General features: G+C 53.1%; 1 protein-coding gene across 1 annotated transcript; it reads left to right on the plus strand.

Moving 5' to 3' along the window:
* Nucleotides 1-5,561: 5,561 nt before the first annotated feature.
* LOC144488340 (carbohydrate sulfotransferase 8-like) lies at nt 5,562-15,147 on the plus strand. Its single transcript, XM_078206391.1, has 2 exons — nt 5,562-5,747; nt 13,738-15,147. Exons 1-2 carry the CDS (start codon nt 5,562-5,564, stop codon nt 15,145-15,147), a joined length of 1,596 nt encoding a protein of 531 aa, XP_078062517.1.
* Nucleotides 15,148-15,433: the final 286 nt, after the last annotated feature.

Raw genomic sequence — 15,433 nt, forward strand, 5'->3', positions numbered from 1 at the left:
GGGAGGGGTGGGGGGTGCGGGGAGGGGTGGGGGGTGCGGGGAGGGGCGGGGGGTGCGGGGAGGGGCGGGGGGTGCGGGGAGGGACGGGGGGTGCGGGGAGGGGTGGGGGGGTGCGGGGAGGGACGGGGGGTGCGGGGAGGGACGGGGGGTGCGGGGAAGGGCGGGGGGGTGCTGGAAGGGTGGGGAGGGGTGGGGGGTGCGGGGAGGGGTGGGGGGTGCGGGGAGGGGTGGGGGGTGCGGGGAGGGGTGGGGGGTGCGGGGAGGGGTGGGGGGGTGCGGGGAGGGGTGGGGGGGTGCGGGGAGGGGTGGGGGGTGCGGGGAGGGGTGGGGGGTGCGGGGAGGGGTGGGGGGTGCGGGGAGGGGTGGGGGGTGCGGGGAGGGGTGGGGGGTGCGGGGAGGGACGGGGGGTGCGGGGAGGGACGGGGGGTGCGGGGAGGGACGGGGGGTGCAGGGAGGGGCGGGGGGGTGCTGGAAGGGTGGGGAGGGGTGGGGGGTGCTGGGAGCGGTGGGGGGTGCGGGGAGAGACGGGGGGTGCGGGGAGGGGTGGGGGGGTGCTGGAAGGGTGGGGAGGGGTGGGGGGTGCTGGGGGTGCAGGGAGGGGCTGGGGAGTGATGGGAGGGCAGGGTGGTGCGGGGAGGAGGAGGGGGGTGCGGGGAGGGGGAGGGGCGTGCTGGAAGGGTGGGGAGGGGTGGGGGGTGCTGGGGGTGCGGGGAGGGGTGGGGGATATGGGGAGGGTGTGGGGAAGTGCTGGAGGGGTGGGGAGGGGCAGGGTGTGCTGCGGATGCGGGGAGGGGCGGAGGGGGGTGCACGGAGGGGGTGGGGGGTGTGGGGAGGGGGTGAGGGGTGCTGGAGGGGAGGGGAGGGGAGGGGCAGGGTGTTGTGGGGAGGGGATGGGGGGTGCTGGAGCGGCGGGGGGGGCAGGGAGGGGCAGGGGGGTGCTGGGGGTGCAGGGAGGGGAGGGGAGGGGGGTGGGGGGGTACTGGAGGTGCGGGGAGGGGAGGAGTGGGGGGGGGTGCGGGGAGGGAGGGTGCGGTGGGTCCCTTGTCACTCTGATCAATGCAGTCAGTTTGTGATCATTGTTAGCGAGGAATTTTCATTAATTTATTTTCTGTAACAACAGTTGATAATAACGGGGTTAGTATTTAATAACAGGGGTTAATAAAACAGGTTAATATTGTCGTAACAGGTGAACAGTATAAAACAGGGGTTAACGGTGTAATAACAGAGATTAATACTTGTTCGGATCCAGGTCCTGAACCCCAAGGTATGTGATGAAGGCAGACTAAACCCCAACTGTTTCACTCCAGGAATGATTCCACTGACAAATTAGGGATTTTTATAGTAAAACAAACTTCATTCAACAACAGTTTAAATATAACTCTAACAAATGAAGCATCTTAACTATTAACTGTTGAACAATATTTAAAGATGAGAGGAACTAACTTTAATTTTTAACTTCTCACTGTTTCAGTTCCAAATAAGCAACACTCCTCTTACAGATTTACGATGCCACTTTAAATACAGTTAGCAACCAAAAATGTACTTGCTAGAATGAGTGTTGTCAGTCTTGAAGCTTTCAAAGAGAATAAGTTTCAGCAGCTTGCGGTAAATCTCTGTCTTCAAACAAGCCCCAGCCAGAACACAAAACTGTTTCTCTGTTACTGCCTTAGCTCCTCCCATTAACCACATCATCACATGACCCTGCCTACCTAAACCCACATTCCTTTCATCAAAACCCCGGGGAACCCTCTGTCTATAAACAAAAATCCATTCGTTCTATCCTACATAAACACAACATGGCTGAAATGAGTAATAATCCAGCTCTCCCAGCATCAGAGTTGAGTGTTTCCCAGACACACTGGTCGGAATTCTCCCAAAAAATTCCAAGTGTCAACTTTGCGTGAAAACTGGAGTAATTCACGCTATTCTTTCAGTGGGAGTTCAGACTAGAATCTCCCACACTCCGTGCTCTGCGGAGGCCACCAGTGTGAATCTCATTAAATTTCAGGGGGCAGGGCCTATTCCCGCTGGAGAGGCTGAAACCAGCGCACTGAGTGGGCCATTGCGCACGCGCCAATCTGTCAGCACTGGTCTGTCAGAGCTGACCCTGCACTGCCGGCCTCCCGATTGCTGGCCAGCTCGATCACTGGCCAGACAATGACCCCCACAACGCTGGCTCTCCGCGCCCTCTCGCCCGATCACCGCTCAACAGTAACCCATGCCCCCCCGGCAGTGCCGATCCACCCAGCAGGCTGACCGTCCCCAACAGACCACACCCCCAGCCCACCCCAATCACTGGTCTCTCTCCTTCCCCCACCAATCCAGTCTGCAGGGTGGCAACGGGACCACCCATCCCCGCCGACCGCCCCTAGACCCCGCCCCCATCAGACCCCAACCCCCCAGGCACTGCTCCGTGCCCGATGGGCAGTGCCAAGGTGCGCCCGGGCATATGCACTTTGTCCCTTGGGCAGTGCCAGGGGGCACAGGCTGGCATTGCCAGGTGCCCATGCCCAGGGGGCACCACCTCCCTACTGCCTGACCCTCTGTGGGGGCCAGATTGTCCCCACCCTCACCCCAGCTGGGTCAGGCTGCTAGCTCCCTGAAAGTCGGGAGGTATAGTAAACCCCACTGGAGTGAAACACTCTGGCAGGAGCTGCGAGACGCTATCGGACCCGGAGAATTCAGTCCTGGGCACGTTAATTGTATTTAAATTAGATTAAAAAGAACATTCAGATACTTACCCTGCCTCCCTGTCAGAGACCCGGTGTGGAGCAGACGCTGCCGGGAGTCCGGCACTGGGAGACGCTATCGCAGTGGGAACGCTCGCGTGAATCCCGCGCATCGCTCCCCCTGTGAGATTCTCCCGGCCCGCTGCAGGAGGGGAGGACGGGGGGATGGAAAATCGCCCCCACTGACTGCCTGTAAAATAGCGCTGAGTATCAAAACAGTCCCCTTAAACATAAAAAACTCGACAATATATCTCTAACAATAGCACGCTATCATCATACATTGCAATAATGGGGTAATATTCCAATAACTGTGGTTAAAATTTTAATAGCAGGTTAATATTGTAACATCGGGATTCATATTGTAACAATGGGTTAATATTATGGGTTAATATTGTATAAAGGGTTAACTTTGTACTAACAGTTTGATGTAATAATGGGTTAGTATTGTAATAAGAAGGGTTAGTGTTGTAATGACAGGTTAATATTGTAATATCAGCAGTAATGATACTGGGTGGTAATCCAGAGGCTGGGAACTGAGTGCAAATCCCACAAGGCAGCTGGTGGAATTTAAATTCAATTAATAAACCTGGAATTAAAAGATAATCTCAGCGATAGCGACTACAAAACTATCTTCAATTGTTGCATCTGGTTCACCAATGCCCTTCAGGGAAGGAAATCTGCCATCCTTGCCCGGTCTGGCCGACATGTGACTCCAGAGCTGCAGAAATGTGGGTGATTCTCAACTGCCCTCTGAAAGGGCCAAGCGAGAGGCTCAGTTCGATTGTATTCAGAGTGAATACAATAGGCTGTGAACAGCGGCTGTGTCAGATGTGGAGTAGACGTCCGATCCCATTCCCATTCCCTCCCTTTATCCCATTCCCATTCCCTCCCCCTATCCCATTCCCATTCCCTCCCCCTATCCCATTCCTTCCCTTTATCCCATTCCCATTCCCTCCCCCTATCCCATTCCCATTCCTTCCCTTTATCCCATTCCCATTCCTTCCCTTTATCCCATTCCCATTTCCTCCCTTTATCCCATTCCCATTCCCTCCCCCTATCCCATTCCCATTTCCTCCCTTTATCCCATTCCCATTCCCTCCCTTTATCCCATTCCCATTCCTTCCCTTTATCCCATTCCCATTTCCTCCCTTTATCCCATTCCCATTCCCTCCCCCTATCCCATTCCCATTCCCTCCCCCTATCCCATTCCCATTCCTTCCCTTTATCCCATTCCCATTTCCTCCCCCTATCCCATTCCCATTTCCTCCCTTTATCCCATTCCCATTCCCTCCCTTTATCCCATTCCCATTCCTTCCCTTTATCCCATTCCCATTCCTTCCCTTTATCCCATTCCCATTTCCTCCCTTTATCCCATTCCCATTCCCTCCCCCTATCCTATTCCCATTCCCTCCCCTATCCCATTCCCATTCCCTCCCCCTATCCCATTCCCTCCACCCTCATATCCGCGAGATTGCCAATCCTCCAGCACTGCCCTGGACTGTCCAGGAGTTCAGTCCAAATCTCCAGGACCCTGCTGCTGTGATCAAAAACATTGAATTAAATCCCCCCCCCCCCCCCCTCCTCCTCTCCCCCCTCCCCCTCCTCCTCCCCTCCCCCCTACTCCCCCTCCCTTTCTCCACACCCCCTCCTGCTCCCCTCCCTGCCCCTCTCCCTCTCCCCCACCCCGCTCCCCCTGTCCCCCTCCTGTTGCGGGGAGTTAGGGGTCAGCCTCTGTGGCGATGCGACAGCACCATCTGCTGAACACTTTGGGGATTTTCCTCCCTGATTTCCATGGATTTTATTTCCCTGCTTTCTTGGCCACCCGATGAAATGTCCCAATCACAGCCTCTGGTCAGAGCTTCTTGTAGGAGATGAAAAGAGGTGAGATATTGAACTGTGGGGGCATCACAACCAGGTTTGATTCCCAAATTCAAAACAGAAAATGCAGGGAAACCTCAGCAGGGTTGGCGGAGAGAGAGACGGAGTTTCACAGGCGGGATTCTCCCAGAAAAACTCTCACTGTCGAATTCACATAAAAACTGGAGTAAATCCAGCTGGTTTTTTCCAGCGGGAGTTTCAAGCTGAATCTCCCACACTCTGTGGAGTGCCCCAGCGTGAATCACGCTGAAACCTATTCCCGCTGGAGAGGCAGTCAGCGCGGGGCTGAGCGAGACATTGAGCGTGCGCTGATCTGTCAGCACCGAGATCCGCACACGCGCAGTGGCCCCGCACTGCCGGCCTCCCGATCACTGGCCTGCCCCGTGACCCCACATCACTGGCCATGCAACCCCCTCCCACCCCCCAGATCGCTGGCCTCGACCCCCACCCTGCCCCCGCCGCGGCAGGCCACCCCCTCCCCTCACCCCGATGGCCAGCCCGATCGCTGGCCTCCATCCCTCTGCCACCAAGCCCGACTGCACCGTGGCAGCACGACTCCCCCACCCCCACCCCCCCCCCCGATCTACCCCCCAGAGGCCCCGCTCCCCATTAGCCCCTTCCCCCTTCTGGTCCCACCCATTTGGGCATTGTAAGGGGGCCAGGCTGGCAATGCCCTGGGGGCACCCCCCTTTGCCCCCAACCTCCTGGGGGGCCTCGATGCCCCCCCCCCCCCCACCCCCTTCGCTCCAGTGGGGTCGGGCCACCAGCTCCCCGCGAGTGACGAACTGTTGTAAGCCCCATTGGAGTGAACCATTCCTGGCATTGGGCCTGGGGGCTCCAGTCCCCGCGAGTGACACTCAAACCTTCATTCTAATCATTTATTCAGCTCTGTATCGGTTTCTGGTGCGGAGCTGATGGGGCCGGAAATCCTGCGGCTGGAGACACGCGGGGGCCATGGTGCCCAGCGGGAAGCCCGGCCTCCGCGTGAGACCCCCGGCTGCTAGATCAATGCAGCGAGCGGGGAGAACCACCCGCACTGTTTCGAGTTTGGATGATTCTTCTCCAGAGCTGAAGAGAGGGAGGAAGGTGATGGATTTTATCCCAGTTAAAGGGACGGAGCAAGTGGAATGTCAGCGATTGGTGGGAACTCGGGAACGGTTTGATCAGAATGTCATGGTCACAAGTCGAAGGAAGTGTTAAAGGCTGAAGATTGGGCTAATAGCAGTCCAAAGGGCAGGTGATAGAAAGTGTTACTTTAATATAACTGGCCCTCATTAGGTTATGATGTCAAACTCGGTCTGTTCTATAATTGTTGTTGATTTTCTTATTGTTTTGGGGGGGGGTTGAGTTAGGGAGGGGTTTTCTTTTCCTTTTCTCCTTCTTCCTCCTTTCGATCCTGGGTAACTCTCCGCTCTGGAGACCAGCAAGTTTCAGGCAGATCAAAGAGTTTTTCACCAAGTTGATGAACCCTCCAGCAGCTGTTAATATCTCGGTGTCTCCCTGGGAACAGCCCGTAGAGCAGAGCTGCCCAGAGTGAACCTCAACTAAAACCACTCCTGTAATCGAATCCAAATGTTTCACTTTCCAGAGCGTTGACCCTTGCTGTGCTGTTAATACATTCTCTATATGACCTTCAGGCCATTATAAGCATCTTCTTTAATCTTTAACACTCCCTTTGACTTGATTTGATTTGATTTATTATTGTCACATGTATTAGTATACAGTGAAAAGTATTGTTTCTTGCGCACTATACAGACAAAGCATACCGTTCATAGAGAAAGAAAGGAGAGAGTGCAGAATGTAGTGTTACAGTCATAGCTAGGGTGTAGAGAAAGATCAGCTTAATGCGAGGTAGGTCCATTCAAAAGTCTGACAGCAGCAGGGAAGAAGCGGTTCTTCAGTCGGTTGGTACGTGATCTCAGACTTTTGTATCTTTTTTCCGACAGAAGAAGGTGGAAGAGAGAATGTCCGGGATGCGTGGGGTCCTTAATTATGCTGGCTGCTTTGCCGAGGCAACGGGAAGTGTAGACAGAGTCAATGGATGGGAGGCTGGTTTGCGTGATGGACTGGGCTACATTCACGACCCTTTTGTAGTTTCTTGCGGTCTTGGGCAGAGCAGGAGCCATACCAGCTGTGATACAACCAGAAATAATGCTTTCTATGGTGCATCTGTAAAAGTTGGTGAGAGTCGTAGCTGACATGCCAAATTTTCTTAGCCTACTGAGAAAGTAGAGGCGTTGGTGGGCTTTCTTAACTATAGTGTCGGCGTGGGGGGGACCAGGACAGGTTGTTGGTGATCTGGACACCTAAAAACTTGAAGCTTTCGACCATTCTACTTCATCCCCGTTGATGTAGACAGGAGCATGTTCTCCTTTACGCTTCCTGAAGTCGATGACAATCTCCTTCATTTTGTTGACATTGAGGGAGAGATTATTGTTGCTGCACCAGTTCACCAGATTCTCTATCTCATTCCTGTACTCTGTCTCGTCATTGTTTGAGATCCGACCCACTACAGTGGTGTCGTCAGCAAACATGAAAATCAAATTGGAGCGGAATTTGGCCGCACAGTCATGGGTGTATAAGGAGTATAGAAAGGGGCTGAGAACACAGCCTTGTGGGGCACCGGTATTGAGGATGATCGTGGAGGAGGTGGTGTTGCCTATCCTTACTGATTGTGGTCTGTGGGTTGGGAAGTTCAGGATCCAGTCGCAGAGGGAGGTGCCGAGGCCGAGGCCCAGGCCACGGAGTTTGGAGATGAGTTTTGTGGGAATAATGGTGTTGAAGGCTGAGCTGTAGTCAATAAATAGGAGTCTGACACAGGTGTCCTTGTTATCTAGGTGTTCCAGGGTTGAGTGCAGGGCCAGGGAAATGGTGTCTGCTGTGGACCTGTTGCGGCAGTAGGTAAACTGTAGTGGATCCAGGCAGTCCGGGAGGCTGGAATTGATTTGTGCCATGACTAACCTTTTGAAGCACTTCACAATGATGGATGTCAGAGCCACCGGACGATAGTCATTAAGGCACACTGCCTGGCTTTTCTTTGGTACCGGGATGATGGTTGTCGTCTTGAAGCAGATAGGAACCTCAGATTATTGTAAAGAGAGGTTGAAGCTGTCTGTGAATACCCCCGCCAGCTGATCCGCGCAGGATCTGAGTGCATGTCCGGGTACCCCATCCGGACCAGTCGCTTTCCGTGGGTTGACCTTCGAGAAAGCTGTTCTGACATCTGCAATGGTGACCCCAGATACAGGTTCACCCAGGGCTTTGTTTAGTGTCTATGACATCCTGGGTGTCAACCTGTCCCTGACCTGCGTTACCCCAGCCGCTGCAATCTGTCTTTGACACAATCTCTTCAGCTCTGAAGTCAGTCGGACTCGAAGCGTTAACTCGGTTTCTCTCTCCGCAGACGCTGCCAGACCTGCTGAGCTTTTCCAGCATGTCCTATGTCTTATGGTCTTATTGGGGAGAGAGCGGGTAAATGGAGTTGAAATCAACCATGATTGAATGGTGGAGTGGACTCGATGGGCCGAATGGCCTTACTTCCGCTCCTATGTCTTATGGTCTTATGGTCTTATGGTCCTGATTTTATTTCAGATTTCCAATATCTGCAGCAATTTGCTTTTAAGTTTGATCCTGAAAGAGGAACAGGAGGAGGCCATTCAGCCCCTTCTCCAGCCTGTTACACAGGAACAGGAGGAGGCCCCATTCAGCCCCTTCTCCAGCCTGTTACACAGGAACAGGAGGAGGCCATTCAGCCCCTCCTCCAGCCTGTTACATTGGAACAGGAGGAGGCCATTCAGCCCCTTCTCCAGCCTGTTACACAGGAACAGGAGGAGGCCACTCAGCCCCTTCTCCAGCCTGTTACACAGGAACAGGAGGAGGCCATTCAGCCCCTCCTCCAGCCTGTTACATTGGAACAGGAGGAGGCCATTCAGCCCCTTCTCCAGCCTGTTACACAGGAACAGGAGGAGGCCACTCAGCCCCTTCTCCAGCCTGTTACACAGAGAACATAGAACATAGAACATTACAGCGCAGTACAGGCCCTTCGGCCCTCGATGTTGCGCCGACCAGTGAAACCAATCTCAAGCCCATCTAACCTACACTATTCCAATATCATCCATATGTTTATCCAATAACCATTTAAATGCCCTTAATGTTGGCGAGTCCACTACTGCTGCAGGCATGGCATTCCACACCGGCGGCACGGTGGCACAGCGGTTAGCACTGCTGCTTCACAGCTCCAGGGTCCTGGGTTCGATTCCCAGCTTGGGTCACTGTCTGTGTGGAGTTTGCACATTCTCCTCGTGTCTGTGTGGGTTTCCTCCGGGTGCTCCAGTTTCCTCCCACAGTCCAAAGATGTGCGGGTTAGGTTGATTGGCCATGCTAAAAATTGCCCCTTAGAGTCCTGAGATGCATAGGTTAGAGGGATTAGCGGGTAAATATGTGGGGGTAGGGCCTGGGTGGGATTGTGGTCGGTGCAGACTCGATGGGCCGAATGGCCTCCTTCTGCACTGTAGGATTTCTATGATTTCTATCTTACTCTCTGAGTGAAGAACCTACCTCTGACATCTGTCCTATATCTATCACCCCTCAATTTAAAGCTATGTCCCCTCGTGCTAGCCATCACCATCCGAGGAAAAAGGCTCTCACTATCCACCCTATCTAATCCTCTGATCATCTTGAATGCCTCTATTAAGTCACCTCTTAACCTTCTTCTCTCTAACAAAAACAGCCACAAGTCCCTCAGCCTTTCCTCATAAGACCTTCCCACCATACCAGGCAACATCCTGGTAAATCTCCTCTGCACCCTTTCCAATGCTTCCACATCCTTCCAATAATGCAGTGACCAGAACTGTACGCAATACTCCAAGTGCGGCCGCACCAGAGTTTTGTACAGCTGCAACATGACCTCATGGCTCCGAAACTCAATCCCTCTACCAATAAAAGCTAACACACCGTACGCCTTCTTAACAACCCTATCAACCTGGGTGCCAACTTTTAGGGATCTATGCACATGGACACCGAGATCTCTCTGCTCATCCACATCTTACCATTAGCCCAGTACTCTGTATTCCTGTTACTCCTTCCAAAGTGAATCACCTCACACTTTTCCGCATTGAACTCCATTTGCCACCTCTCAGCCCAGCCCTGCAGCTTATCTATGTCCCTCTGCAACCTGCAACATCCTTCCGCACTGTCCACAACTCCACCGACTTTAGTGTCATCCGCAAATTTACTAATCCATCCTTCTACGCCCTCATCCAGGTCATTTATAAAAATGACAAACAGCAGTGGCTCCAAAACAGATCCTTGCGGTACACCACTAGTAACTGAACTCCAGGATGAATATTTCCCATCAACCACCACCCTCTGTTTTCTTACAGCTAGCCAATTCCTGATCCAAACCACTAAATCACCCTCAATCCCATGCGTCCGTATTTTCTGCAAAAGCTTACTGTGGGGAACCTTATCAAATGCTTTACTGAAATCCATATGCACCACATCGACCGCTTTACCCTCATCCACCTCTTTGGTCACCTTCTCAAAGAACTCAATAAGGTTTGTGAGGCACGACCTACCCTTCACAAAACCGTGTTGACTATCCCTAATCAAATTATTCCTTTCTAGATGATTATAAATCCTATCTCTTATAATCCTTTCCAAAACTTTGCCCACAACAGAAGTAAGGCTCACCGGTCTATAATTACCAGGGTTGTCTCTACTCCCCTTCTTGAACAAGGGGACAACATTTGCTATCCTCCAGTCTTCTGGCACTATTCCTGTAGACAATGACGACATAAAGATCAAAGCCAAAGGCTCTGCAATCTCCTCCCTAGCATCCCAGAGAATCCTGGGATAAATCCCATCCGGCCCAGGGGACATATCTATTTTCACACTTTCCAGAATTGCTAACACCTCCTCCTTATTAACCTCAATCCCGTCTAGTCCAATAGTCTGTATCTCAGTATTCTCCTCGACAACATTGTCTTTTTCCTGTGTGAATACTGACGAAAAATATTCATTTAGCGCCTCTCCTATCTCTTCAGGCTCCACACACAACTCCCCACTACTGTCCTTGACTGGCCCTAATCTTACCCTAGTCATTCTTTTATTCCTGACATACCGATAGAAAGCTTGAGAGTTTTCCTTGATCCTACCTGCCAAAGACTTCTCATGTCCCCTCCTGGCTCTTCTTAGCTCTCTCTTTAGGTCCTTCCTGGCTAACTTATAACTCTCAAGCACCCTAACTGAGCCTTCACGTCTCATATTTACATAAGTCTCCTTCTTCCTCTTCACAAGAGATTCAACTTCTTTAGTAAACCACGGTTCCCTCGCTCGACCACTTCCTCCCTGCCTGACAGGTACATACTTATCAAGGACACCCAGTAGCTGTTCCTTGAACAAGCTCCACATTTCAATTGTGCCCATCCCCTGCAGTTTCCTTCCACATCCTATGCATCCTAAATCTCGCCTAATCACATCATAATTTCCTTTCCCCCAGCTATAACTCTTGCTCTGCGGTATATACCTATCCCTTTCCATCGCTAAAGTAAACGTAACCGAATTGTGGTCACTATCACCAAAGTGCTCCCCTACTTCCAAATCTAACACCTGGTCTGGTTCATTACCCAGTCCCAAATCCAATGTGGCCTCGCCTCTTGTTGGTCTATCTACATACTGTGTCAGGAAACCCTCCTGCACACTTTGGACAAAAACTGACCCATCTAAAGTACTCGAACTATAGCTTTTCCAGTCAATATTTGCAAAGTTAAAGTCCCCCATAACAACTACCCTGTTACTTCCGCTCCTATCCAGAATCATCTTTGCAACCCTTTCCTCTCCATCTCTGGAACTTTTCGGAGGCCTGTAGAAAACTCCCAACAGGGTGACCTCTCCTTTCCTGTTTCAAACCTCAGCCCAGGAACAGGAGGAGGCCATTCAGCCCCTTTTCTAGCCTGTTACACAGGAACAGGAGGAGGTAATTCAGCCCCTTCTCCACCCTGTTACACAGGAACAGAAGGAGGCCATTCAGCCCCTTCTCCAGCCTGTTACACAGGAACAGGAGGAGGCCCCATTCAGCCCCTTCTCCAGCCTGTTACACAGGAACAGGAGGAGGCCATTCAGCCCCTTCTCCAGCCTGTTACACAGGAACAGGAGGAGGCCCCATTCAGCCCCTTCTCCAGCCTGTTACACAGGAACAGGAGGAGGCCATTCAGCCCCTTCTCCAGCCTGCTATATGGGAACAGGAGGAGGCCATTCAGCCCCTTCTCCAGCCTGCTATATGGGAACAGGAGGAGGCCATTCAGCCCCTTCTCCATCCTGCTATATGGGAACAGGAGGAGGCCACTCAGCCCTTTGAGTCTTTTCCACCAATCAATTACCTCTTGGATGACCTGTTTTGTAATTTCAGCAACTCGCCCTGATTCTGTAACTCCCAACACAAAAATCCATTTATATCAGTCTTGAAATTTTAAACAGATCCCCCTCCCCCCCCCCCCCCCCCGCCCCGGACCCCCAGCCTTGTGGGGGAGAGAGTTCTAGATGTTCTAGATTTCCTCCAGCCCTGGTGTAAGAACTCGCTGCCTGATTTACTCCTCAACCGTCTCACCCTCATTTTAAGATCTTAGTTCTTGCACCAGGGGAAGTAGTTCCTCTTTATGATCAAATTCTTTATTATTTTAAACAGAATAGAATCATAGAATCCTTACAGTCCCTTTGATGAAACTGCCCTGAACCTTCAAAACTCATGTTAATACCAATCAGTTCAGTGTAGCAGCCGATTCCCGCACTCCTCAGAGAGAGTGACTGGCCATTGCTGTCAGATTGCAGTGAGAGTTTGTCTGACTGACTGTCGCCCAGTGATGAGGCTGCCTGGGCCGGTGAGTGGGCTGCGGGAGTGCCCCCCTCCCCCCTCCCCCTCCCCCATCTCATTGGACTGTGAGATTGAAATCAGCTCGTTCACCAGCCATGACCTCATGAATACGATTTAACACAGACTGAATATTTCACAACCAAAGAACAAAGAAAATTACAGCACAAGAACAGGCCCTTCGGCCCTCCAAGCCTGCACCGACCATGCTGCCCGACTGAACTAAAACCCCCTACCCTTCCGGGGACCATATCCCTCTATTCCCATCCTATTCATGTATTTGTCCAGACGCCCCTTAAAACTCACTACCGTATCCGCTTCCACTACCTCCCCCGGCAACGAGTTCCAGGCACCCACTACTCTCTGTGTAAAAAATCTGCCTCGTACATCTCCTTTAAACCTTGCCCCTCGCACCTTAAACCTATGTCCCCTAGTAATTGACTCTTCCACCCTGGGAAAAAGCTTCTGACTATCCACTCTGTCCATGCCTCTCATAATCTTGTAGACTTCTATCAGGTCGCCCCTCAACCTCCATCGTTCCAATTTTAGCAAATGCTGAATCATTTATATATTAATAGAACTCTCATCAACTTCAAAAGGTAAAAACAAAAGAAATATTTATTCATACAATAGGATTTCCGGGAAAGGTACTGATCACCCGGCAGATTCCAGTCTCTAACTTCCGAGAGGGGAAAGGAAAGAGACACAGCCCTCTCCCACCTCAAAAAACAGCAGCTAAGCCTGAATATTCTGTGTAAGCCTAGCTCCACCCAGTCACATTATCCATACCTGCCAATGAAGCTCCACTCTGCAAAATCCCAGGGGAAAACAGCACAACAGTATTAATTCAGATTAAAACCAATGTTCTCGCCATTAGAAACATTTACGTTGCTGCAACAACAATACAGGATGTCAGTAGACACTGAGGGCAAGATTTTCCAGCCTCCTTGTCCCAAAATCCCGCCCAAGGTCAATGGACCTTCGCATTGTCTGCCCCCGCCCGCTATGATTCCCGTGGCGGGTGGGATGGGAAAACTCTCCCCATGGCTCCGAGCGTATTAAAAACAGCTACAACAGATCCTGCACAATAACATAACTCAAATCCATTCCGTAAAGACAAAGGATCATCACAGTCCTCATCACTGCGATCATTGTGAATTGAGTGTGGATTGCAACCAGAGACACCCTGGGGAGATATCACAGTAAAATATGAATCAGATGAGAAATAGACTTGGTTTTAAACTGTTCCTCTTTCTCCCACAGCAATGGTGTGATTGGAACCTCAAGACAAGGCGCCCCGCCCCTCAGGTGCCTGTGACCTCTGACCCAACACGTGGCCCCACCCCTAGACACAAGGACATACCCTATAGTTGGGAATCACCGCCTCCAGACTGGCCCCCACGCTGGGAAAGGTGGAGGGGGCAAGAGCGACTCACTCAACGCAGGCTCAGGAGGAAGCTGCAGGAGCCAGAGCTCCACCTGGGGACCAGAGAGAGGCCGGAGGCAGAGCTCCACCTGGAGACCAGGGAGAGGCCAGAGGCAGAGCTCCGCCTGGGAACCAGAGAGAGGCCGGAGGCGGAGCTCCACCTTGGGACCAGAGAGAGGCCAGAGGCGGAGCTGCGCCTGGGGAACAGAGAGAAGCCAGAGGCGGAGCTGCGCCTGGGGAACAGAGAGAGGCCGGAAGGAGAGCTCCGCCTGGAGACTGGGGAAAGGCCAGTGACGGAGCTCCACCTGGGGACTAGAGATGGGCCAGTGGCGGAGCTCCGCTTGGGGACCAGAGAGAGGCCAGAGGCAGAGTTCCGCCTTGGGGCCCGGCAACGGGAGGCCATGGAGCATCGGCGGCTGAGGGAGGTGCAGCAGGCTCGGAGGAGGCGAATGGCTGAGGCCTGCCTGAGGTACCGGGAGGCAGGGGGGCCGCGGTTATTGGCCCCTCACCACGTGGCCAGGATTTATGTGGAGGATAGATATCGCCTGCTGTACTGCGAGGTTCCCAAAGCCGGCTGCTCCAACTGGAAGCGGGTGCTGATGGTGTTGGGAGGCCAGGCCGGGTCCACGGCCCACATCCAGCACAAGGCCGCACATTACAGCAACTCCCTGAGGAGGCTGGACAGCTTCGACCGAGACCAGATGTGGCTGCGACTCCGCACCTACACCAAGCTGCTGTTTGTCCGGGAACCAATCGAGCGCCTGGTCTCTGCGTTTCGGGATAAATTTGAGCAGCCCAATACCTACTACCACCCCGTGTTTGGCACAGCCATCATTGCCCGATACCGGCCCAATGCCACGCAGGAGGCCCTCAGCACAGGGTCAGGGGTCACCTTCCCTGAGTTTGTCCACTATCTGCTGGACTCAAGCCGGCCGGTGGGGATGGACATCCACTGGGAGCCGGTCAGTCGCCTGTGCAGCCCCTGCCTGGTCCATTATGATTTCATTGGTCATTTTGAGAGCCTGGAGAGCGAGGCCGACTCTGTTCTCCGGCTGATCGGGGCTCCCCGGAACCTCACCTATCCTCGCTTCAAGGACCGGCACTCCCAGGAAGAGCGCACCAGCTCCCGCATTAGCCGCCAGTACCTGGCCCAGCTCCCACCCGGAGACCAGCGCAGCATTTTCCATTTTTACCAGAGCGACTACACCATGTTCAACTACCCCAAACCAGAGACAATCATCAACTGATTAATCCCAAATCAGCCCCAACCAGCCCTCAACCCCAAACCAAAACCCCAAACCCCAAACCAGCAGCTGAATCAATCCCAAACCAGCCCCAAACCAAACAGCCACTGCATTCAACCCGAGACCCATTTCCTCTGGGATCCAACTTGCTGGTTTCCCGAATTCGGGACAAGGTGGGAGGAGTAGGGGGTGAGGGGGGCTGGAGTGTGTTGGGGGAGGTGGGGGAAGTGAGGGGTTCAGGGGGGGCGCTGGAAGAGAGCGGGGCACGCTGAGCAGGATGCCACTGTCC

This window comes from Mustelus asterias, unplaced genomic scaffold (genome assembly GCF_964213995.1).
Source record: "Mustelus asterias unplaced genomic scaffold, sMusAst1.hap1.1 HAP1_SCAFFOLD_1477, whole genome shotgun sequence".
Classification (NCBI taxonomy): domain Eukaryota; kingdom Metazoa; phylum Chordata; class Chondrichthyes; order Carcharhiniformes; family Triakidae; genus Mustelus; species Mustelus asterias.